The following is a 24,809-nucleotide window of genomic DNA, read 5'->3' as shown; positions in this document are numbered from 1 at the left end:
AGCCTCCGCTAGCCTGATTTTTGCTGATCGTCAGAACCACCAGGCTCGCAGCCGAGCCTGGTGGTTCTGGAGCGGCAAACGCGCTCTGGAACCCCTGCTAAAAAGCAGGTTTGCGAAGCGAGTGCTCCAGCAAATCTGCTTTTTAGGCTTCTGAGTAGCTGTGGCGTGGCTTCACGCCACACCTACTTATGAGTAGACCCCCAGCCGGGAGGCGAAAAGTCGCCTCCCGGCTTGGGGGTCTCCCCAGTATGCCCTGTGCACTCGCGCAGGGCATACTGGGACTTCCGGACGCCGCGTGGCCCCCGAGCTCCCCAGCCCCCACTGGCTCCGGCTCGTAGCCGGACATCATGTGGGAGGCCGATCCGGCCGCCCAGGGCTACCTGCCCGCTCATGAGCGGGGAGAGCGTGCTTAGCCCATTCTTCCTGCTCACTTCCCAAAACCGGGTCTCACGGATTGTGAGACCCAGTCCATTGATAGGCTTATCCTCCATGAAATTATCTAGACCCCTCTTAAAGCCATCCAGGCTGTTGGCTGTCACCACATCCTGTGGCAGAGAATTCCACAGATTAATTGTGTGCTGTGTGAAAAGTACTTCCTTCCCAGAGCGGATGGGGCCGTTCTGGGAAGAGCATCTGCATGCTTGCTTGCAGAAGGTTCAGATTTTCCTCCCTGGCAGCATCTCCATGACAGGGCTGAGAGAGACTCTGCCCATAGCCTCAGAGAAGCCACTGCCAGTCTGTGTAGAAAATACTGAGCTAGATGGACCAAGGATCTGACTCAGTAGATGGAGGCTTCCTATGTCCCTATGTAAAAATACTTAGTCAGACCATCGGACCATCTAACTCAGTATTGTCTACACTGACTGGCAGTGGCTCCCCAAGGTTACAGGCAAGAATTTCTCCCAGCCTACTTGGAAATACAAGGGAATGAACTTGGGACCTTCTGCATGCAGATGCTCTTCCATTAAGCTATGGCCCCATCCCCTAACAGAAATATATTACAATTCTCACATGTAGTCTCCTATCCAAACCAAGGTGGATCCTCTACCACAAGACCAGCTCTCTTCTTAAAGAATATTATTCTTTATTCACACAGACAGATGTTATTGACTGGTTTGTTTTATCCAGACATCAAGTCCTTCCCAAGGACCTGGGCTGCCTGCATTTTATTGTCAATTTTGTTGTTGTTGTTGTTGTTATAAATATTGTTGCAAAATGTAAGCTGTTCCCAGTAAATTTGCTTTTTGTAATTGACTGGTGGTAATTTCCGTAACCCCTATGGTATTGAGGTGCTCTTCAAAGTATTTTGGAATTGCACCTATTGTGCCAGTTACTACTGGGATTATTTTTGTCTTCTTCTGCCACAACCTTTCAATTTCAGTTTGTAGATATTTATATTTTGTTATTTTTTTCTATTTCTTTTTCTTCTATTCTGCTGTCTCCTGGTATTGCTATGTCAATTATTTTGACTTTTTTTTCTTTCTTCTCGACTACAGTTATATGGTGTATTGTGTTACAGATGTTTATCTGATTGCAGTCGGAAGAACCATAATATTTTTACATCTTTATTTTCTACATTTTCAATTTTGTGGCCCCACCAATCTTTGGCTACAGGTAGCTTGTATTTTTTGCAGATGTTCCAATGTATCGTTGCTGCTACCTTGTCATGCCTTTGACTTGCTCGCTACCACAAGACCAGCTCTCTTCCATCATCATCATCATCATCATCATCATCATCATCATCATCATCATCATCATTATCATTATCATCCTCATCATTTATTAATTCAGATTTATATATCACTGTTCAACAAAAAATTGGATTCTCATAATGGTTTATATATTAAAAATTTATGTGAAAATGGTTCTCAAAGGTCTCACAATATATATATTTTTAAAAAGCACAAGTGAGATACAAGCAATAGCCACCGGAGAGAAGCTATGCTGGACTGGTAAGAAATAGTTGTTCTCCCTCTGCTAAATGTCAGAGCTGCCACTTTAAAAGGGCCTCTGTAGGTAGCCTAGAATGGAACCTCAGGTAGGTCCATTTTAGCTTGTGTTGTACAGTATTTCTGTGTAAATGCAACCGTTATGCCTCTGCTTTTCAACTCTAGCACAGGCTGAAGTTTTCATTTTGCAAATGGAAAAGAATTCTGACTCCAGCACCTAATAGCTTACAACAAAATTGTAGCTATAAAACAAAAAATAAATGGAGGCAAGGAGCCATCTTTTGTAGTGTAGAAATATCTTATTCTGTCAATGTGATTTCATAGCAGGATGAAAAATGTCAAAAATGAGGATGACAAATCAGTCTAGTGAAGAAACATGACTTTCAGACAAGAGATGTCATTTGTCATGATTGCCATGTGACTGCACTTCCCCCTGTCTTCTCTTTTAGATGAATGTGATTTTTGTTGTTAATTTAAAATTATCTCAAATCAACAATGGGTCAGTGAAGAAAAACACAAGTACTGTATGACTGCTGCTGCTACTGGAAAGTTTTGAAATATGAATTGGGAAACTTTCCACATTATGAAAGAGGTTGTCATCATGAATTGTTAACTCATCAAATATTCTAGGGCATCTGTTCAGAAGTGTATTTTTCCCAAACATAGGTAAGCGTGTGGCTTTTGTTCAAAACGGACGCAGCTGAGGCCAGCTCTCTCAGCCACTGCATAATATGGGTGGTAATTAAGCCACAGCTTCAAGGTTGCATGGGCACAAGACAATTCAGCCTAATGAAGTATCGATCGGCTCCAGTCGAGGTAAAACAAGTTGACATTCATTTAGAGGTAGCAATGTGAATATACCACATTGCCACCAAAGAAAGAAGGTGGTGATGATGGGGGCGGGGGCAACAAGACTGAATTTTAATGTTGCAAACACAATTAAGAATCTTATTTACAGCATGTTGCTATCATTTAAACCAACGCTAATTATATACTTAGAACTCTGACGTAAAGATACTTAAATCAACAGAAATTACTGATGGTTAAAAAGCACGGGAGATTCAATGCTTCAATAAGAAACCACACTAGGTTTTTTCAATATTTAGAACTACATTTCCTAATTTTGAGCTTATTTTGAGATGGTGTGCAAAACCTTTGTTGCCATTCATAACATTATGATAACTTGCTATGACCAGATGTCAACATATCAGTTCGTTTAGAAACAAAAAAGTTGCTGACTGTGCAATAACTTTATGCTACTTTTCACATCATTTCTCAAGCTTCAATATTTTGCAGCAGCAGCAAAATTAAAAAAACCCTACAAAAAGCTACAAAACAAAACCCAACACCAACAAAATATAATTACTGAAATGGTCATCTTGTGACCACAATTCTTGTGACCACAATTCTTATGTGGTGTTATGAATTAGGCTGTCTTATTTGCATGAGTGAGCTTATCTTATGGTTCGACTTCACCTTACAAATGCAAGGTCATCTGATAGGTTATCATGCTTGTAATGCAAACCATATGATAGGTTCATAAGACTGTTAATAGTCCTTAGTGGTCTGGAATCGTCCCAGCCTTGATAATGTGCCATCCATAAAAGTTTGTGGGAAAGCAGTTTAAACATTTTGAATTCAGGACACAGAGGTTTACCTGGGAGTGCTATTACACACTTGCTATTTGGGAATCTGAAGCAGGATTAGCAGCTGTGCTGCCTGCCTGTTGAAATCTCCTAGCCTACCATAAGCTCTGCTTGTATATTTGTAAATATTACAAAGACATCAGAAGCCCCCAGTATTTTTCTCATCCAAAGAATTCTGGGTATAATCCAGATTTTGTACTACTTTGGGGAGTGGGGAACATTATTTATTTATTTAGTGTATTTGTATACCACCCCAAATCCACATCTCTGGGTGGTTTATAACAAATATAATACAAAAATTTTAGAATGTGAGCCCTTTGGGGACAGGGAACCATCTTATTTGTTTGTTATCTCTCTTTGTAAACTGCCCTGAGCCATTTTTGGAAGGGCAGTATAGAAATCGAATTAATAATAATAATAAAATCAAAACAAGTTTACAAATCTAATTAAATCTAATTAAAAGTTTGGATGAAGCTCTTTTAAGGCTCTTTTTAAAAGCTGTCAAGTATCGGGGGGGTGCTCTTATTTTGGTCAGGAGCACATACCAAAACATATTATGTTCAATATAGAAACATACAAACAGGAACGTAAATAAAAGCCTAAGAAAGTTGGGTCTGCATGGTTTTTGGAAATACTGCTAGAATTGTTTGAGGTGAACATTGCTTTAGCCAAGCAAGTCTCAGAATGACTATCATGACTATCTGAAAGGACGACCTCCTGGGAGACCCTTGTAAGCAGGCCAAAGAAGAAGTGGAATATAAATGTAATAAAGAAATAAATTATTGGAATGAACTATTTCTTAGACAAGCAGGAATGCTCACTCAGAGAATGAGAGGCAATTATGCGGTGAACTCATCACCATAGCATTTTGTGGCCCAGTCTGCTATGTCTGCAGGTTAGGGTGCTGGCTTGAAGGCTCAACTTCAAGCCAGGCCCAGTTCTCTTTGAGGTCAAGCCAAACCCACTGAGCCAGTTTGAGCCTGGTTCGAGGGTAGTGGGATGGGATAAAATTGAGTTTTAAAAGTAATGCCATACCACCACTGAGGGCTACAGCAGCCCTTCCCCCTGCTGGCTTCTCCCCGAGTCTCCCTCGGCTGGTTCGGCCTGTTTCGGGGCCATTTTGGCAGGTGATAAAATTGAGTTTTAAAAGTAATGATTTACTACTGCTGAGGGCTGCAGTGGGCTTTGGGGAGTGCTGTGGCAGCTGTGGGGGTGGGGTCATGGAAATGGCCAGTGCGCATGCATAGTGACCCAAAAATGGCTACCATGTGCAATGTCTGGTTCAAATCCACTTTAGCTTTGAACTGAATTGGGTTAAGCAGTTTTGTGCCCATCCCTACTAGATGACCATCAGGACCAGTTGTAGCATACAATGGGACAGTATAAAATACCCTGGAAAATCTGGTGGGAAGGCAGTAGAGTACTGTTAAGAATGGCCTTGTGTGGGGGATCCTTATTTCAGGGTCCATGGTACTGGAGAAGCTATCCTTTTATCTTTTCAACCAAATGCTTCTTCCCCTTTCACCACACAAATTCAATAAGGCAATGGGCAATTCAGGCAAGTAAATAGGCAACCCAGCCACGAAATGATGAGGAGAAATAAAGGTTTAAGAGTTTAATTTTCAAAAAGAATGTATTTTAGTTCCAAAATGAATGTATCACTATGTGCAGGTTTAGATTGGATGACTTATTATTTTACTTATGCATCTGGGCAATAAGTCTTAACTCAGTTCCTTGCCTTATCAAAACTCTAAGCACATACTTTTTCCCCTTCTGGGATTATTTCCCCATTGATAGCTTTAGGCTCGGCTGTAAAACAGCCTCCTTGCTTTAAATAGTTACTTTGTACTGGATGTAGGCTATTACGTATCCCTGAAGCAGGCTCTGCAGTCTGAAGTGATGAGTCCCTCACTGGAAGTTACTCTAAAGGGTATTTAAGAGACTTCCTCTCTTTTCTACACCCTTCTGTCTACTTTTCTCCTGACGACAGTTCTCTCTTCCATTTGCATGCCTATCCCCTCAGCTCCTTTCTTTCTCCGTTTAGCCTTTGCTCTTAGCTGGCTCTTTTTCTTGGCAGCTCACAGCTAACCTCTGTCTAACTGCCTTAACTGTCATTTCCCCACTGCCAACACCAACTTGCCACACCCACTTAGCAACTGAACCTTCTTAGCAACCACAATATACATATTAACCCTTTATTTAACCTTTCTTCCCCAAGACTCTTCATGGCTTGCTTGATTAAATCAAAGGTCCAGCACTTTGTCTCAGTGAGCAGTGAATAAAATGACCAAATCACAAGCACAACATATTGGTGACAATGGCCATTTCTGTATATCAGGTGGTAAACTGCAACAGGTATTTCACATCAGCGAGTTTGGAACTGTCATTTTTGCCTTGGAGGCAAAGGTAACGATAAATTCCATGCTCACCAGCACAATATGATGCTCCGAGCATCATTTCCAGTGAAGGAGAGATGAGGAAGACCCTAATTATTGGTATTTATCCCATAGCCCTTCCCAAAAGCATTGGGGGGGGGCTTGGAAAGAGAGTGGGGGACTATCAAGGAAAGGATGGCCCTCTGTAGTTCTAATAAAACTTAAAAATTCTTTTAAAAACTCTTTAGGCTTCTGAGTAAAATGTAGGCATTCATAATGAAACCTTGAAAAGAAAGAATGAATTTTGAGATGAAATTAGGAAAGTTCACCCCACAGACAAAACTGGCAGCAGTGATTATATGAACCGGCAACCACTTCTCCCCAGCTATGTGGAAGTGGGCTTTCACTGAATCAGACAACCCTTTCTACCACCACCTGCCCTGTGAAAATACCAAACCTCTGCAGGAGTGGCCCCAGGCTTGTTGAGTTCTGAGACCCAGAGAACCTGGCTTCAAATTTGGTTGAATGGGGAAAGGAATTGGTGGCAGTAGGGGTATAGTCCAAATTAGGCAAGGCCACGTTCCAGATAATTCAACTGAGGACCAAAGGGCAGGAGTCCCATCAGTGCACAATTTTTGAATAGATCAGACTTCTTTTCTGTGGGTGGGGGTGCTCAGAGTTCTGAAGGCATACAGTTAAACTGTCTCTGTGATGGCTTCATGCACTCCCTTCCTCATCCTCCTCCCTTCTCCTGGCTTCCTAACATCCATTGTCCAGGGGGAAGCTGGAGTGGGGGTGGTGGGGTTCTTCTGCATCATGCAGGAAAGTTCCTCACATTGAAGACAAGTTGCTCAAAGTGAAAAGCAGATGCAAATGAGTGAGTTTTAAAGAATTTGGTGAACTACTTTGGTTTGAGGCCCGCTAATAATGCTCAGGCATTTTGGGATTGTAGCATCCATGGCACCACTGAGCTTAGTCTGTAAGGTTTGCTGACAAACCAGAGAGTATTGTTTGTGTTAAAGTGCTTGTTGCTAGTTCAAGACACCGAGCACCTTACAGAGCATCAAATCCACCTACAATAGTTATCATGACTCTTCAAAGTAGTCAAGATTCTAAAGCAAGAGAAGAGGTTATTGCTGAGGCAGGTGGTCCAGATCCTTAGAGAACATTTCCCAGATACCTTCCCACTGCACTTTGCATTGCACCTTCGTATTTTGATGATGTGGTTTGTATTTTATTGCATTTTGAATTCTTTTGTGAGTTGCCTTAAATGTAGTTATGCATAAAGGCAGCAAATACACTGAAAAATAAATAAAAGTAACTGTATAGCACAAGGGTTTGTGATCCACCTGCTTCCAACAACCAGGGCAGGCAGCAACAGGAATTTTTATAATGTATTGGCTGACATTCTGTGCAATGTTAAAACTGCATAGCAGGAGCTGCGACAGTCGAAGATTCAGCATCAACGCTCTGTGCAGTGTGTTGCCGAACAGGGAAATGCGGACAAAGGGGGAGCGTTTTTCACAGCACATCCGTCAAGGACATATTCCTGAAGTCAAAAAGTCCTTCTGGAGAGAGGAAAGGGCAGTGAAATCACTGCCCCTCCACTTTCATTTCCCTGCTCAGGAGCACATTGCACAGAGCCGCAATGCTGTCTTCCACTGATGCAGTTTCCATGTGCAGTTCTAAAGCTATACAAGATGTCGGCCACCATTATTTAAAATATGTACATACCTCTTTTCAACAAAGAGTTCACAAAGCTGTTTACATAGCAAAAGGGATTTTAAAAAGAATGAGAAAATGGCTCTTCATCCCAAAGGGGTTCACATTCCAAAAAGAGACCTAGAGAGACATCAAAAACAGTCTCTGCATAAGACCCTATGCTGGGCTGAACAGGGGCTGTTGACTTCTCCCTACTAAACACAAGATAGCCACTACCTTAGAAGATGCCTCTGCCCAGTTAACAGGGGTCTCCTCATTAGTATTCTCTATTGTACAGTAGTAATTTACTCCTACAGTGAAAACACGACAATGAGCAGGTATGATTGTACTTGTGTGACTCAGCTGATGCTGATACATGTAAACAAAAGTGGGTGTATATTAGGGATGTTCATGGAATCAGTTCGAGGCCCTTTATGGCCCTCCAAACTAGTTCGAATGACCGGTGGTTCTGCCAGTTTGAAGTGGGGGGGTTGAATTTCAGTGCAAGGAGGGTGCACTTACAACATGCACACACACACCTGGTACTTCTGCTTACTTCCAGTCCAAGGAGTGGACGGGGCGGCCGGGAGTTACGCTGCTGTCCTGCTGGACTGGTTTGCACTGGAGTGCCAGCAGGGGGAAAGCAGAGCGAGGGGTAAGTGCACCATCTCCTATCCTTAAAGTCAACCCTCCCACCTTCAAACTTCCCCCATCTGGTTCTGTGCACATCTCTAGTATATCTATCTATCTATTATTTTGAAGAATGTATTTTGAGCAAAATAAAGTCATACTTCCTGATGGTCTATATATACAAATTTTGCGTGAATAATCCTGCAACTAAAATTAGATGAATGCACTATTTTTTTCTTACCTCTGAATATGCTCAGTGAAAATTTAAATACTTTTAAAAATAGGTTTTTTAAAAAAGATGTTCTGAATATCATACTTCTCGATTACCCACAGATACCAAATTTTGCATGAACAACCTTGCCATTTAAATTAGCTGGATGTGCTACCTTTTACATCAGAATATGCTCAGGGAAAGGTTTGAATATTTTAAAAATGTTTTTAGTAGAATATTTGAATATAATCAGCACATTTTAATTGTTATTGTTCTTAACAGATCTTTAACACTCAATAATCAGATCAATAATTACAAAATAACATCATGCCCAAGAAAAACAGAAGATCTTTCTCAGATTCAAATTTACTATGATTTAAATTTACCATATATGGTCATTATTCAATGAAACGAATAATGTTTGAAGCTGAATTCCTACAAATTTCAAAATGTTCTTTACTTTCTTTTTGCAAGCACATTAATAAAAATCATATTACATATATTTAATTTCTTGAACTTTCCTATAAGACCCACATCTCCCATCCAGTTACATCCTGTCTGGTTAGATAATATCAGATGGCCCTTTTGTCGATCCCTGATTTCCGAGAGGTTTGGGGCTCTAGAACTCGTGAAAGGGCCTTTTCAGTTGCTGCCCCACTTATATGGAACTCTCTTCCCCTTCATATTCGCCTAGCCCCCTCCTTACTGATCTTCAAATCTCAACTGAAGACTTTTCTTTTTCACCAGGCTTTTGCCCTGTAGTTTACTTCATTTGTTTTTGTTAGTTACTTTAGTTTTTAATTTAGAATGTAATTTTTAATGTTGCTTTGTTTGCATGTTTTGATGCATTGCCCAGAGTCTCTAGAGTGGGCAGTATATTAAATGTTTCTAATAAATACATAAAAATAAATAAGTATAATCTATGTAAAATGACTTTGCCTAGTCAGGGATGGGCTCACCTACGTGTGTGTGTATGTGTACCATGATAACTGTCATAGAGGAAATAAATGTGTACCTTCTGTGGGGGAGGTTACTTTTAATTTTCAGACTGTTTTTTAGATATGTTTCACTCAGAAATAGATGCAGAATCTGATAGATGGTTATCAAAAGCAAGCTAAATATACATTATTTTCTCAATAAGATTTCTGACATTGTAAACAAACCTGCTGCGCTCCTGATCTATGCTTGTCTGTGAATGGAAATGCCAGTTAAATCACCCAGAAATGATTGTGTACCAGTGGTGATTGGCGTGGGCTAGTCACCTTACGTGGCATGGTGGGCAAATGCTTGACTAACAAGCAAAAGGTAGCTGGTTCAAATCCCCACTGGTATGTTTCCCAGACTATGGGAAACACCTATATCAGGCAGCAGCAATATAGGAAGATGCTGAAAAGTATTATCTCATACTGCTCGGGAGGAGACAATGGTAAACCCCTCCTGCATTCTACCAAAAGAATGGGCACCATGAGTCAAAATCGACTTGACGGCACACTTTACCTTTATCCAGGATTTTAAATCTTGGATCAGACCAAGGCTGGCTAAGTACAGCCTCCCATGTGGCACACAATAGATTTAGGAGGATTTAAACAAGATTACCACTTTTAGATGGGTGAAAATTGGGAGTGTGCTAGGTGTGTTATCCTGGATAAGAGGTGAGTTAGCCTGGTCGCTGATCATGTGAACGTGGCCTTAGAAGATTTACAAAGCTAGAGCATTTTTCTTGCAAGGCCGACAAGTTCTGCTGTTTTCTCTGTGCAAATGTTTTATTTATGCAAGGAGAGTATTAATTTCATATTTTTCTCATCTTCCTAAGGTGCTAATTTTGTTTTTTACAGCTTACACCAACCATATTTTCCTTAGGAAAATACTCCCAAACAATCCAGAAATGTGCTAATGTGTCTAATTGCATCTCTGCTCCCTCCGGCAGACAGACATTCCTTTAAAAGGTAACTCATTAGAACATTCTTATTGCCAGATGTTAAGAGTCACATAAATTACTCAACTTCTGTATCAAGTGAAGACAGTATTTGTACTGAGGTAAATCTTAAAGTATTTTAATAATTAATACATAGCCACACAGAATATAGAGAATTGATGTCTGGAAATCAGAATATGCTCCCTCTTGGGTTTTAAACAGTGCTGTGCCTTTCCCAATTTTAAATATTTTGCGAATGCTAAAGACTAACAGTCTACCTTTATTAGGTAGTGCTTTCATCTGCATTTATTAATTCCAGAACCATGAAGGCACACTCTAAAATAAAAGGAAATCTAAGTAAATCACCATTACCCAAACTGCCAACAAACTTACCTTTCTACCCTTCTTTAATGCTTCTAGTGACTAGATTTAAAACAGTGGATACTTTTGTAGGAAATCTCTAAAGGTCTTGCACTAATGAAGACCCATGCCTCCAACCCCATTCTAAGATGTCATTGGAATTATGCACACAAACTTCCCTTTCGTATATTGCTCTACATTCTGCTCTGGAGTACAAAACCTCCCCTGCTAACTTGGCAAAGAGGCACCTTTTAATGTGGTGATTCTCTTTTATTTAGCAGGGGGAGAGTGACTGGCCCTATCCACCCCCAGCACAGTACCTCCAGTGACTGTTGCTGGTGTCTATCTTGTGTTTTTTTCAGAATGTGAGCCCTTTGGGGACAGGGAACCATCTTATTTATTTATTATTTCTCTGTCCCTGAGCCATGGTCCCTGAGCCATGTTTGGAAGGGCCATGTTTGGAAGGACCAAACCAAGCCATGTTTGGAAGGACCAAACCAAGCCATGTTTGGAAGGACCAAACCAAGCCATGTTTGGAAGGACCAAACATGGTCCCTGAGCCATGTTTGGAAGGGCGGTATAGAAATTGAATGAATGAATAAATAAATAATATAAAGATGTAGAAAGGGCTTTGCAAAAACACAGTCCAAGAAGCTATTCTCAGGAGCAGCAGGAACTGGGCTAAGAGGGCCCAGCCTGGTTCCTGCTCCTCGTGTGGTGCAATGGGAGCTGTGTGGTTCCTGGCAGTGGCTTGGTGGCAAACCTGCTTATGCAGCCCACCGCTTAACCAGGGATTTGCGAACGAGAGCACCCGAAAAGTGAGTTAAATGACTGTGTGTCACTGCAGCATGGCTCCGCACCATAACGACTCATGAGTAGCCTCCCAACTGGGAGGCTACAACAAGCCTCCTGATGTCGGGAGACTCCCCAAAAGGCACCGGTGGTTTGTGGGACTCCTGGGGGCCAGGAGGTCCCCAAACCCCACCACCCCAACCAGCTCCATGACAGGAGGGCTCCCTGCTCATCTGTGGGGAGAGTAGGTCAAGCCTTCTCTCCCCGTACCCCCCCCCTTTTTGGCTCTACACATGGATTGTGTGTAGAACCTTCAATTGTCTTAAATGGGATTAGATGAGGAAATGCATGTTGAAGTTCCAAGCAGCTTTAGATCACTAGCTCCCAGAAACACCCACATTTCTTCACTTTTCCACAGGATGGTTAATAGTTACCTGTGATATAACCTAGTACGGTAAAGGTAAAGTGTGCCATCAATTTGATTTCGACTCCTGGTGCCCACAGAGACCTGTGGTTTTCTTTGGTAGAACACAGGAGGGGTTTACCATTTCCTCTTCCTGCGCAGTATGAGATGATGCTTTTCAGCATCTTCCTATATCGCTGCTGCCCGATATAGTACCAGAGGGGATTTAAACCAGCAACCTTCTGCTTGTTAGTCAAGCATTTCCCCAGTATTGTTATATTCTGTCATACAATTGAAAGAAAGGGCTGATGATGTACAATGTGCTGAAATAAATGTTGATTTCAACACACTGTACATCATAAGCTATTTATATCAACACTTTGCATGTCATCAGATTTTGACAGATAGCCTTTCACAATTCTGTCATACTACAGCGTGCTGCATACTACAGAACTGCTGAAATTCAGATAAAGCATTGTTTTTCACTTTCTCAAAGATTATGTAGTCACAAAGCACCAGTTTTACTTCAGCATATGTGGCATCTTCTCTTTCAAGATCAGTTCAGTGGCAAAGTTCATTTGCGAGTTCAGTGGCAAAGCATATGCTTGCATGCACAAGGTCCCAGGTTCAATCACTGGCATCTCCAGGTAAACCTCAAAAAGACTCCTGTCAAAAACTCTGCAGAGCTATTGCCAGCCAGTGTAGATGATCCTGAGCTAGAAAGACAAATGGTTTGACTCAGAATAAGGCAGCTTCATATATTCCAGTACTATATTCTTACAATATAGTAAGATGATCTGCAAGCTCTAGTAATGCAAGTCAAAGAGCACAGTGAAAAAATGGGACTACAACTAAATGTAATGAAGACTAAACTAATGACAATTGTACAACAACTAGCCTCAGAATTGACAATGAAGACATTGAAGTGGTGGATAGCTTCTGCCTTTTAGGATTGACAGTCAACAGTAAAGGATCCAGCAGTCAAGAAACACGCCGCAGACTAGCACTTGGTAGGGTTGCAATGAAGGCCTTGGAAAGGATATTAAGATGCCGTGACATGTCTTTACCTACAAAGACTAGGACTATGATTTTTCAAAATCTGGACTTTGAAGAAGCAAGTTAGAAAAAACATTGACACTTTTGAAATTTGGTGCTGGAGAAGACTTTTGAGGATACCATGGACAACCAGGAAAACAAACAAATGGATCATAGAACAAATCAAACCAGAATTTTCATGTGAGGCACAAATGACCAGGCTCAAACTATCATACTTTGGACACTTTATGAGAAGACCCAACTCCCTTGAGAAGTCCATAATGCTGGGAAAAGTTGAAGGCATGAGAAGAGGACGACCAGCAGCAAGTTGGATAGAGATGATCACAACAGCAATAAATGCACCACTAGGGGTGTGCATGGAACCTGCTGGCCTGGTTTGGTTTGAGTCCGAACCGGACTCAAACCAGACCAGGCCAGTTCAGTCCAGCACCCCTTCAACCCGCCCCACAGTTTGTTTCAGTCTGGGGTGGGGTTCACGGACCATTTAAAATAATAATAACAACAACAACAACAACAACCTGGAAGAGAAAGAACGTTACAAATACTTGGGCATTCTCCAGGCTGATAACATCGCACACACTGAAGTTAAAAGAAAAATTGGAAGTGAATACATCAGGAGAGTTAGAAAAATACTAAAGTCCAAACTCAATGGCGGGAACACCATACAAGCCATAAACACCTGGGCTATACCTATTATCAGATACACTGCAGGGATAATAGACTGGACCTAGGCAGAGCTAGAGACTCTAGATTGTAAGACCAGGAAAATCATGACCATCAATCATGCTCTGCACCCCCACAGTGATGTCGATAGGCTCTACCTCCCTCGCAGCTCAAGTGGAAGAGGAATGCTGCAAGTCCATCAAACAGTAGAGGAGGAGAAAAGAGGCCTTGAAGAATATATCAAGGACAGTGAAGAAGATGCACTTCAAATGGTCAATAATGCGAAACTATTCAACACCAATGAAACAAAGCAGGCCTACAAGAAAGAACAAGTCAAGAACTGAACAGAAAAATGGAAAAATAAGCCCCTGCATGGTCAATATTTGCACAATATAAGTGGAAAATCAGACATCACCAAGACCTGGCAATGGCTTAAGAATGGCAACTTGAAGAAAGAAACAGAGTGTTTAATACTGGCTGCACAAGAACAGGCACTAAGAACAAATGCAATAAGAGCCAAAGTCAAAAAATCCACAACAAACAGCAAGTGCCACCTTTGTAAAGAAGCACATTTTATTTTATTTTATTTATTTATTTTTGCATTTATATACCGCCTTTCATTAAAAAGATAACCCCAAGGCGGTTTACAAAAGTTAAAAACATACAATAAAAACACAATAAAACATCATGTTAAAAGTACAAAAACATATAAAAACAGGCATAAAAACAACACAACAAATACAACAAATAGAAACACAGAGAAGCCGCAGTAGAAAACAATCATGTAAAAGCCTGGGTAAAAAGCCAAGTCTTTAAAAGATTTCTAAAAGCCGTGATGGAGTCCGAGGAATGAATGGCCACTGGGAGAGCATTCCAGAGTCTGGGGGCAGCAACAGAGAAGGCCCTGTCCCGAGTGCACGACAACCAGGCCTCCCTCATTGTCGGCACCCGGAGCAGGGCCCCCTCAGATGTCCTCGTCAAGCGGGCAGCAACCCTTGGGAGCAAGCGGTCCCTCAAATACATGAAACCGTGGACCACCTAATCAGCTGTTGTAAGAAGATCGCACAGACTGACTACAAACAAAGGCATGACAAAGTAGCAGGGATGATACACTGGAACATCTGCAAAAAATACAAGCTACCTGAAGCCAAGAATAGGTGGGACCATCAAATTGAAAAAGTGATAGAAAATGAAGATGTAAAAATATCATGGGACTTCCGACTACAAACAGACAAACATCTGCCACACAATACACCAGATATAACTGTAGTCGAGAAGAAAGAAAAACAAGTCAAAATAATCGACATAGCAATACCAGGGGATAGCAGAATAGAAGAAAAAGAAATAGCAAAAAATCACCAAATACAAAGATCTACAAATTGAAATTGAAAGGCTGTGGCAGAAAAAGACCAAAATAATCCCAGTGGTAATTGGCGCCCTGGGTGCAGTCCCAAAAGACCTTGAAGAGTACCTCAACACCATAGGGGCCACAGAAATCACCATCAGCCAATTACAAAAAGCAGCTTTACTGGGAACAGCCTATATTTTGCGACGATATGTATAATAACCAACAGTATTGATGATAAAATTCAGCCATCCCAGGTCCTTGGGAAAGACTCGATGTCTGGATAAAACAAACCAGTCCATAACACCTGTCTGACTGTGTAAACAATAAATAATAATTTTAAAAAAAATAATAATAACTTTGCCTCCTTCGAGGAAGTTGTTGGAGGTAGTGGTGCGTGTCCGGAGAGGCTCCCCCCTCCCACCGTTGGCCTTCCTTGCAGCCCAAACCGGCCATTCAGCTGGCTCTTCAGCCCATTTGGGCTTTCACCCTCCTGCGTGGCAACCATTTTGGAGGCCACCATGCCAGCAATTGGCCTCCAAAATGGCCACTGCGGCAGAGAGGAAAGGCCCGAATGGGCCAAAGAGTTGACTGAACTGGCTGGTTTGGGCTGCTAGAAAGGTTAGTGGGGGGAGGGGAACCTCCAAGGACCCCCCCCTCCACTGCCTACTACAACTCTCCCAAATGGGATAACGTTAAATTAAAAAAAAATTAACGTTCGCAAACCCCCAAACAGTCGGGGATGTTTGGTCCAGGGTCAGACCGAACAGGGGATGGTTCAGTTTGACCCCAAACCTTCAAAGCAAACAGGTTCGAATGTTGAATGCGTCGAACGTTGAACCTGTTCACACATCCCTATGCATCACTGAGAGACCTTAAAGGCCAAGTTGAAGACAGATCATCCTGGAGAGAATCTATCTATGTGGTCACTAAGAGTCGACACCGACATGACGGCACTTAATCAATCAATCAATCAATCAATCAATCAGTATTCTTACACTGCAGAAATCTTTTCATTTTTATAGCTTTTCTTCCTACTGACTGTTTCTGCTCTTTGGTTTGTTTGTTTTTAATAAACTGTTGTAGACCAGTGCTCTTGTTCTACCCTGGCCCTTCCCACTTTGGAAGTGCTATCATTTACAAAATGTATTTCTGCAATATTATCATTGTACCAAGGGCTAGTTTGCACAGGCTTAGTTATCATGTCTGGATCAAACATGTGGACAACTTATACATGTGGAGCAAACAACAGAGAAAGAGTATTTTTGTTACTTAATCCATTTTCAGTGGAATAATTTCACTCATCTAGCTGCGATCCTGAAAACAGCTAACAATTTGAGATTCTTTTCATGTCAGTCCCTGCCACTGCTGTAAGGGGGTGGGGGGTGGAATTCCCTTGCTGATGCAGACACTAATGAATTAATGTTTCCATAGATTTGATATTTTCATCTTATTACATACTTTTAAAAAGTTTATTTTTATGCTTTTGTACTGAACCCCAAGTAAGGGCTTTTTAAAAGGAAAGTTCAGAATAGTACAATAGTATGTGACTGCAATTTGTGCACTTAGCATATGTCACTACAATACACACCTGTGCATTTTCCTTCTCTGCGCACACAAACTTCATTGCCTAGAGTCACATTCCATGACACTTAGATGCCTACCTAAAGTGTAAGAGAATCCACAGAATGGAAATTTGATGCCACTATTGCAGAAATGGGTCTTTGGTGAAGACTTTGTGGAGAACAGAACTGTCTTTGGCAAGCGGAGGAGAAATGGGTGTGCCTGATCAGAGTGTGGGTTCTAGCATAGTCTGGACTACTCTGCATACTTTCCCCATTGTGATCAGTCACATTTTACTTCATCTAACATAATGTGACTTTTGTATGATTTGAATTTCTAAACTGCACAAATGTCCTTCTAAAACTGCACTTTTCCTCTTGAACTGCACATTTTGTGTCTGGTTGGACATTTAAAAACAAGCTGTTCAGGTAAGAACTAATCTACCTATTTCCTTTCACTATAATCTTACCGCCCATACAAGTTAACCCACGTCAGCCTTAAATGTTCACACGTCTGCCATCTTGAATCACGGTGGATGACATCATCACAAACTATGTCATTGGGGCATCCCTGTGTATCCCTAGACCTGTAGCAAATTTGGTTCAATCCAGTTCGGTGGTCCACAAGTTAGCCCACTTGCACTTCTAATGTTCATGCATCCACCATCTTGAGCCATCCCTATATGTCCCTACAGCTGTAGCAAATTCAGTTCTAATTTAGTTAGGTGGTTCACAAGTTAGCCCACTTGCAGCTCAAAGGTTCACATGTCCACCATTTTGAATTACAGTGGATGACATCATCAGAAATCACACCATTGAGATGTCCCTATGTGTCCCTACAGGTGTAGCAAATTTGGTTCAAATTGCTTAGGCAGTTCACAAATTAGCCCTCTTGCACCTCAAATGTTCACACATCCACCATCTTGAATCAGGGTGGATGGCATCATTACAAACTACACCATTGAGGTGTTCCTATGTGTCATTTACTACAACTGCACCAAATTTGGTTCAAATTGGTTAGACAGTCCACTAGTTAGCCCACTTGTGCCTCATGGGTCTTCATGAGTCTGCCTTCTTGAACTGGGGTGGATGACATCATCACAAACTATGCCACTGAGGCATCCCTATGTATGCCTCAGTTGAGTACAGTTGAGTACAACTGTACTCAATTTGGTTCATATTGGTACTGACATTGCGAAGTTGATAGGGTGGGGCATACGTTTGGATACATGGACAACAGAAACACACAGTATGCTGGGTCATCTCATAAGCTTACTTTCCTTAAAGAAAGTAGGCTAAAAAAGACAGAAGTGCTACCATTCACAAATCGCAATGCATCTGCTTTCTCTCATGTGCACGTTAAAATTAAGTTAGGGGAAAATAACTATGAAACAGACCCGAGTGTGACTTGAATGGGAGAAAATTGTACAGCTTTTTAGCCAGGCATTTTAAAGAAGTCTTTGCATAAAATAAATCATGAGCCCTATCTTACTGTAGCAAGTATATGGACATGCCAATTCAGAGGGACATAATGAGGGGTTTGAAACTCAATAATTTGCTTACGATGAAGACAGACATAGAGGCTATTCCCACGATCACTGGAAAGCGGGCTAAGGGAGCTTAGCCCACTTTCCAGGGATCGTGGGAACCACCAGGCGAACCCAGTGCTTCCAAGACAGTCAACCCACCTAATTCCCCCTCCCCTTAAGTGAGGTTAATGGAGCGAGCGCTCCGTTAACCTCATTTGGTTGCAAGCAGCTTCCCGGGCTCAGAGGTCTCTCCAGGATGCCCCGCACACCTGCGTGGGGCATCCTGGAACATCCGGGGGTTGTGCAGCCCCCAATCCCCGCAGCCCCCTCCGGCTCCATAACGGAGCCGGCAGCCATGTGGGCAGCCGATTCGGCCACCCAGCTATGAATGACTGCTCATCTGCGGGGAGAGTGGGCTAAGCCCACTTTCCCCCAGACCCAGAAGAAGCTCTTCTCACCGATTGTGGGAAGAGCTTCATAATACAGTAAAAGTTCTCAGTGAATTCTTCATTTGCTATGCAAGCCAAACTTTTCAGCCAACTTGAAAAAAATGCAGACAGCAAATACAGCTCAGCTGTCAGACTTGCCCCTCCTCCCATGCTTCTGGAAAATGATTCATCCATTCTTCTAGCAAATTTCACACCTCACTTGCCAGTTTCTATTAATGCACCCATTCAAATACATATTTAATTCCGCTGTGCTGGTGTGTAATCGTTGGCACATGTTCCCTGTGTTCATTCTCAACTCCTGATGTGTAATTAAACACTAATCTCTTTGGGACATCCATTTACATGAAGAGGGCCCCAGAGAAGCAGGTTGTTGCTGTTAATGATCAACGGAAGCAGCAGAACATGTGTAAGAATGCCCTCCGTTGGAACATGTGTATTTTCTGAAGTTCAACTTGCTATTGTTCTTAGTAACTCACAGAGAATTGTGTGTTAGTGTATATTTTTTTTAAAAAAAGGAATGACAAACTTAAGTGTAAATGTTTATCATGAACCCCCCCCCCCCATGCTTTAATTAGAGGTCAGCTCCATATTCAGTAGATATGTGCTATAGGAGCTTATTGGTATTTTAATGCATACTATGCCTAAAGATTGCTGAAAAAACACACATTCAGTTAAAAATTAGCATCTGTGTTTTGTTACTTCTCTGATAATTTGCAGATTTTTCAGATAAAAATGCACTAACATTTTCATGTGAATAACTGCATTTTTCAGCACACCAAATGGGGATTTACTTTATTCATATGTAACAGAGCATTTGGAATGGTTTTTGTATCTGTGCAGTAAAGTGAGCCAAAAGAGGCCACAACTGTACATTACTGATAGGCATTCCATACAATGTGTAAGAAAATGACAGTTCCACAGGGACTGGAATGCTACTCCAAACCTTCTTTATATATTAAGGCAATGCTGGAATTGTGATGCTCTTTGGAAAGGGATACATTTTAATAAAAAAATGTCCTGAATTATTTAAAGTAGGGTTCTGCTTCACTAACAAGTCTATGTATTATAGATACAAAAATTCAAGGCCCATCCTTTTGAAAACTAAATGCAATAACAACTGTATTATCAAGTGATTCCATCAATCTTTTCTACCAAAAGGTATCAACATTTACCCAGAGTTTATAAAGAGTGACTGAAACAATTGTGGTTTCTGCACTGATTTTTTTTATAATTTATCTCAAAACCCAAATGAATAGAATATTCTTTCCTGCTCATCAAAATCACATAATGGGAATGTTGAGGCAGTCATACAAACCATCTCACCAAGGCTGCTTTTTGGCAGTGCTTTATTAAAGTTACATAGTACCCTGCCTTATACTGAGTCAGACCATTAGTCCATCTAGCTCAGTATTGTCTTAATAAGTAATATTTCCCAGTCCTACCTAGGTACGCTAGGCATAGAAACTATACCTTCTTCATGCAAAGCAGCTGCTCTTCCAATGAGTTTTCATTCTTTCTGATAAAGGTGGGCTTTAGGAAGGAACTGAAGGAACTGAAAGGAAGGAAGGAAGGAACGGAAGGAACTGAAAGATGCAGTAGTGGATTTTTGATGCTTATTTTAGAAATTATTCTACTCAAACTAAAAATCAGGAAGAGTCAAATATGTATACGATGAATATTTATATTCTGCTTTTCAAGAAAAGTTCCCAAAGACATAGACAAATAAATAAATGCACATAGACAAATAAATAAATAAAATAGCTCCCTGTCCCCAAAGGGCTCAAAATATAAATATAAATATATTTATTTTATTTGTTTAATTAATTAAATCTTAAAAAGAAACATAAGATAGATACCAGCAATAGCCATTGGAAGAATACTGTGCTGGGTATGGATAGGACCAGTTGCTCTCCCCCTGCTAAATAAAGAGCATCACCACTTTAAAAAGGTGCCTCTTTGCTCAGTTAGCAGGGTACTAACTGAGCATACTAGAGAAATAACAAAAAAGGAATGGAATGGAATATGGTGTACACATGGTCCACGACCATGTGTACACCATAACGCATGACAAGTGCATCAATAGACATTAATCTATTTCCACCATGGTTGCACATTGTGGGAAATTATTATTGGCTACAGTTTCTCTATATGCAGACCCATAAGAAAATACTTAGGAATATGTGCCCTCACCTCAGGAGTGTTTTCCTACAAACAAGTGTAGTTAAAACGGGGGGGGGGGGTGGATTGCTTGTGAGCCAACCTCACAAGATGACTCTTTGTGGGGGGAGGGGTGACTCTTTGTGCAGGGAGTTAGATGACTCTTGGGCGGGGGAGGGATTTCCTGCCTTTATTTAAAGTACATTGAGCACTCAAGATGGCATCTGCACATGCTTAGATGCCATTTCCTGCTCAGAACAGGGAACCTCCTGTTCCTAAGCAAATGCAGCCGGCAGACAGAGAGCCTGGCTGCTTCATACAAACAGTGCTGCTCTGGGGCAGTGGAGGGGGGCGTCAGAGCTGCAGTGGAGGGGCAGGTAAGACCTGCCTTCCTCCTTTTAAAGTGCCCACTCACCCCACCCCAAATGATTCCGCTGGAGCCGCTTGAAGCATTTTGGCACCTGGAAATAGAGATGCCGAAACACTTCGAACACATCCCTCATAACAAGCATTAGGGGGGTGCACAAACTGTTCAATCACAAACTGGTCTGCCAGAAACTGGGCTGGTTTGATGGTTCAATTACCGAACGGCACCAGGCTCCAGAGGTGGGCCAGCCGGTGATTGAACTGAACCAAGCCCGATCTGTGGTGGACTGGCTCGGACCAGTTTGACCATTTCAGGGGCTATGCTTGTAAAGGGGAATCCAGTAAGCCTTCGCCTTTACAAGCCAAGGGGAATCCTTGTTTTAATGAGGCTTCTAAAGCATGGTGGGGGAGGGTGGTGGTGGTGAGAGGGCACCTTCGAAAGCAGATGGAATGTGCTTCCTGGTCTGGTACTCCCCCCAGCAGCCCGCCCACCTGGCGTGGCCTGATTCTGAAACTGGTCTGGCCTCCACGCATCCACAGAGGCCAGGTCAGTTTCAGAACCGCGCCATGCGAGCAAGCTCCTAGGGGAAGTGCCGGACCTGTAAGCAGCTTCCATCAGCTTTTAAAGGTGCCCTCTCGCTGACCCCTGCCCTTTACAAGACTTATTAAAGCCAGGATTGCCTTTTGCTTGTAAAGACAAATCCTCACCAGATTCCCCTTTACAAGGATAGCCCCTCGAGCCGTCAAAGTGGTTTGAACGGGCTCAAACCAGTTTGATCAAATGGGCCAGACCAGATGGGCAGTTCAACCAAACCGGTTCACAGACCAGCGATTCGCTTCCTATTTGGCTCTAATTTGATCCAAACCGCTAAAATCAGTCCATGCACACCCCTAACAAGAATATCTTGTAAAAGATGTTCTCTTGAAATTCATACAGATCTAGAGGGGAGGCAACAAAATTAAATGTATTCTACCTACTTAGAATGTATGTGTGTAGAAATGGATTGTACAGTACATACTTCTATATAGGGTTAACAGTCAGTTGCCTTTTAATTTAAAAAATCTTTACCGTTGCACCCTCTGTTAGTGTTTAGCATGTTCTGAAGTCAGTATCCTCTAATCCGATCTGCACAACTCACACAATTAGCTTGCAGGAAACCGAGTTGAAGGCTGTGAACTGCAGTGCCATGTACATTCTCCCCCTTCCCTTTTAACTTATTTTCCTAACTCATCCTTAAAAGTGCTCCCCCTGCCCTTAATGTGTGTTTGTGTCTCTCGTCTTGTGACATGCCTTCTAACTATAAGTTTTCCTTAATTGGCAGGTTTGCATTTGAGTTTCCTAGGTTGCCTGACCCCCTTGTTCCTCATTCTGCAGTGTCAGGAAACAGAAATGTCATTGTTGATTAGGGGCCTGAACCCTCTGGTCCTCTGTTTCATACAGTAGGCAGTCTTGTTCTGTACATACTTTAGCTGCAGGGTCAGCCTTAGGGGAACTCTAAACAAGTGTCCACATGGGACACCAAATGGAAGGGGCATGGATAGGGGCAAGTGTTCTTTGTGCTCATTTGTCTCCCACAAAAAGTCACTTCTGTCCCTTTAAATGCAAAATATCTGCTGGTATTGCCCATACAGATACAGTTTTGTGCCTCTGGCTTAGTACACATGGCACATCAGTGATGTTAATAACATCACTGCCAAACATTATGACCCAGAGAGGATCCTCTACTAACACCTTTCCTCTGAACTGAAGTGTTAAAGCTTCATTTTTGATTCCGAATATCTCTGCCATACCAACTCTAATTCTGTTTGGTTCCCTGTTATCTCCTCTTGCTTGAGGCACACCGAAACTATAAAGATGGCCCTCCAAGGCTGAGGTAGACCACTTATAACCTACACATACAGACAAACAGAGTTGAATGTACAGAGAGAGAAGACTCCAACCTATGTGGAAACCTTTGCTATATCCTCATTTACAGTATATTTAGGCCCAGAAGACCACAAGCTAAGGGGACAACCAAGGTTTTAAAACAGTGCTATTATTTTGTAACAATGCTGCCAACATTATCTGAACACAACTCAGAAGCAGAATGTTTATATTAGTAATAAGGCCCGTAGCCAGTCTAAACGTCTGGGGGGGGGGTGTCACAAAAGTGGGGGTGGGCCAGGTTATATAGCCTTTTAAAAAACAGTTTGCAGCCTGTGGCACTTATACTGAAGTGGTGCAAAAGCCCACAGAAATTGCAATTTTCTAAATCAATGTCTTTAATAAAATAAAAATTCACATGGTTAAAACAGTAAGTGGGTTTCCTTAAGCAATTACAACAGGAGTATGCTTATCAAGGGAGGAGAGATGGTCTTCATATAGCTATCATGAGTTGGCCCCTTTGCTAAGGAGGGTCTGCCCTGGCTGCATTTGAATAGAAGACTACATGGGTGAGCACTATGAGATATTCGGGGCCACTCTGGGAAGTGTACCAGCACGCTTGCATGGAAAAGGTTCCAAGTTCCCTACCTGGCATCTCCAGGTAGGGCTGAGAGAGACTCCTGCCTGCAGCCTTGGAGAAGCCACTGCCAGTCTGTGTAGACAGTACTGCACTAGATGGACCAAGGGTCTGACTTGGTATTAGGCAGCTTTCTATGTTCATCTCCATACTCCATTTATAACAACTACAAATCCACATAGTTTAGAACTTTGAACTGTTTTCATTAACCAATGACAACAGAGTATTTTTATTTATAACAAATAAAAATCCACATAAACTGTAAACTGTCTTCATTAAGCGACCACAACAGGAGTACTTCTTGTTTATAACAAAAGTGTTCTCGCCTTTGGAGAAAAAGATTAACTCAGTCTAAAAGCATGGGTGCTTGCTGTGATTAGGCCAAGCTAGGGCCTTGTCCAACACACTGTTCTGTGTTGCTCAGTGAGCAGCCAGATAGCAGCTGGTATGCCCACAAGTAGCAGAGGGAGAGGGATTCCCCTCTCCTGCTGCCTTGCTCCCCTGCAATGTGCATGCAGTGAAAGGCATATTGCCTCTGAATTAAGCATGAAAACCTTCCTTTTAAAATGTGCCCATTTAACATAGCAGAAATACAGAGGCCAATGTAAAAGATCGTCAGAGCAAAAATAAACCATGGATCTGATTATCACACACAAAGTGTGCCAAACAGAAAATTTCCAGGGAACAGGGTCTATATTAAGTGCACATGCTACTGCTACCCTGTCCTACATCTATTCAAAGCCCTATGCCAAGCCATTCCAAGAGATCTAAAGGGTTGAGCATAAAAAGGGGTGCATTGCCCTTTTTTATGAAGACAAAGGGCAGTGCAAGAAGTTTGGGTAATTTTCTGTCTTGAAACAAGCCACTTATAGGACCTTTTTGAAGTTTAAAAAAAGTTTTTTGAAAATATTAAAAATTAGAGGATTGACCAATCCATTTCAAATCTAATTCAAAATGTCCTTCAGCCCTGCCCTACATCCGTGCCTATTTCAAAGCCCTATGCCAAGCCATTCCAGAGATATTAAAGGAGGAATAGATCACACATCCGATCGTCCCCACACGTGCACCTTCTCCATGATTCTCTGAGGCACAGTGGTGGTGATGGCAGCAGGGCAGATGGCAGGCACACTGGGCAACAGCGGTGATAAGGCACAGGGGCGCAGCAGGGCAGATGGCACAGGGAGGCAGGGATGGGCTAC

General features: G+C 42.0%; 1 protein-coding gene across 10 annotated transcripts in view; it reads left to right on the top strand.

The window, feature by feature from the left end:
• The first annotated feature begins 5,966 nt into the window (after positions 1–5,966).
• Positions 5,967–24,809, top strand: part of LOC128322653 (uncharacterized) — a 42,611-nt gene continuing 23,768 nt past the window's right edge. For 2 of the 10 annotated variants that reach the window (XM_053244341.1, XM_053244339.1), the window contains exons 1-2: positions 5,967–6,090; positions 8,234–8,326. In XM_053244341.1, coding sequence (XP_053100316.1) covers positions 6,069–6,090; positions 8,234–8,326 — 115 coding nt within the window. In that variant the 5' untranslated portion in view covers positions 5,967–6,068. Of the gene's footprint in view, positions 6,091–6,425; positions 6,848–8,233; positions 8,327–8,634; positions 8,717–10,347; positions 10,459–24,809 lie in introns of those variants that run through there. The other 8 variants (XR_008305850.1, XR_008305849.1, XR_008305851.1 and 5 more) reach the window with 8 other exon arrangements.

This window comes from Hemicordylus capensis, chromosome 4 (assembly GCF_027244095.1).
Source record: "Hemicordylus capensis ecotype Gifberg chromosome 4, rHemCap1.1.pri, whole genome shotgun sequence".
Classification (NCBI taxonomy): domain Eukaryota; kingdom Metazoa; phylum Chordata; class Lepidosauria; order Squamata; family Cordylidae; genus Hemicordylus; species Hemicordylus capensis.
Note: the sequence above shows the minus strand (reverse complement) of the source record. Positions and strands in the feature narration are given on the sequence as shown.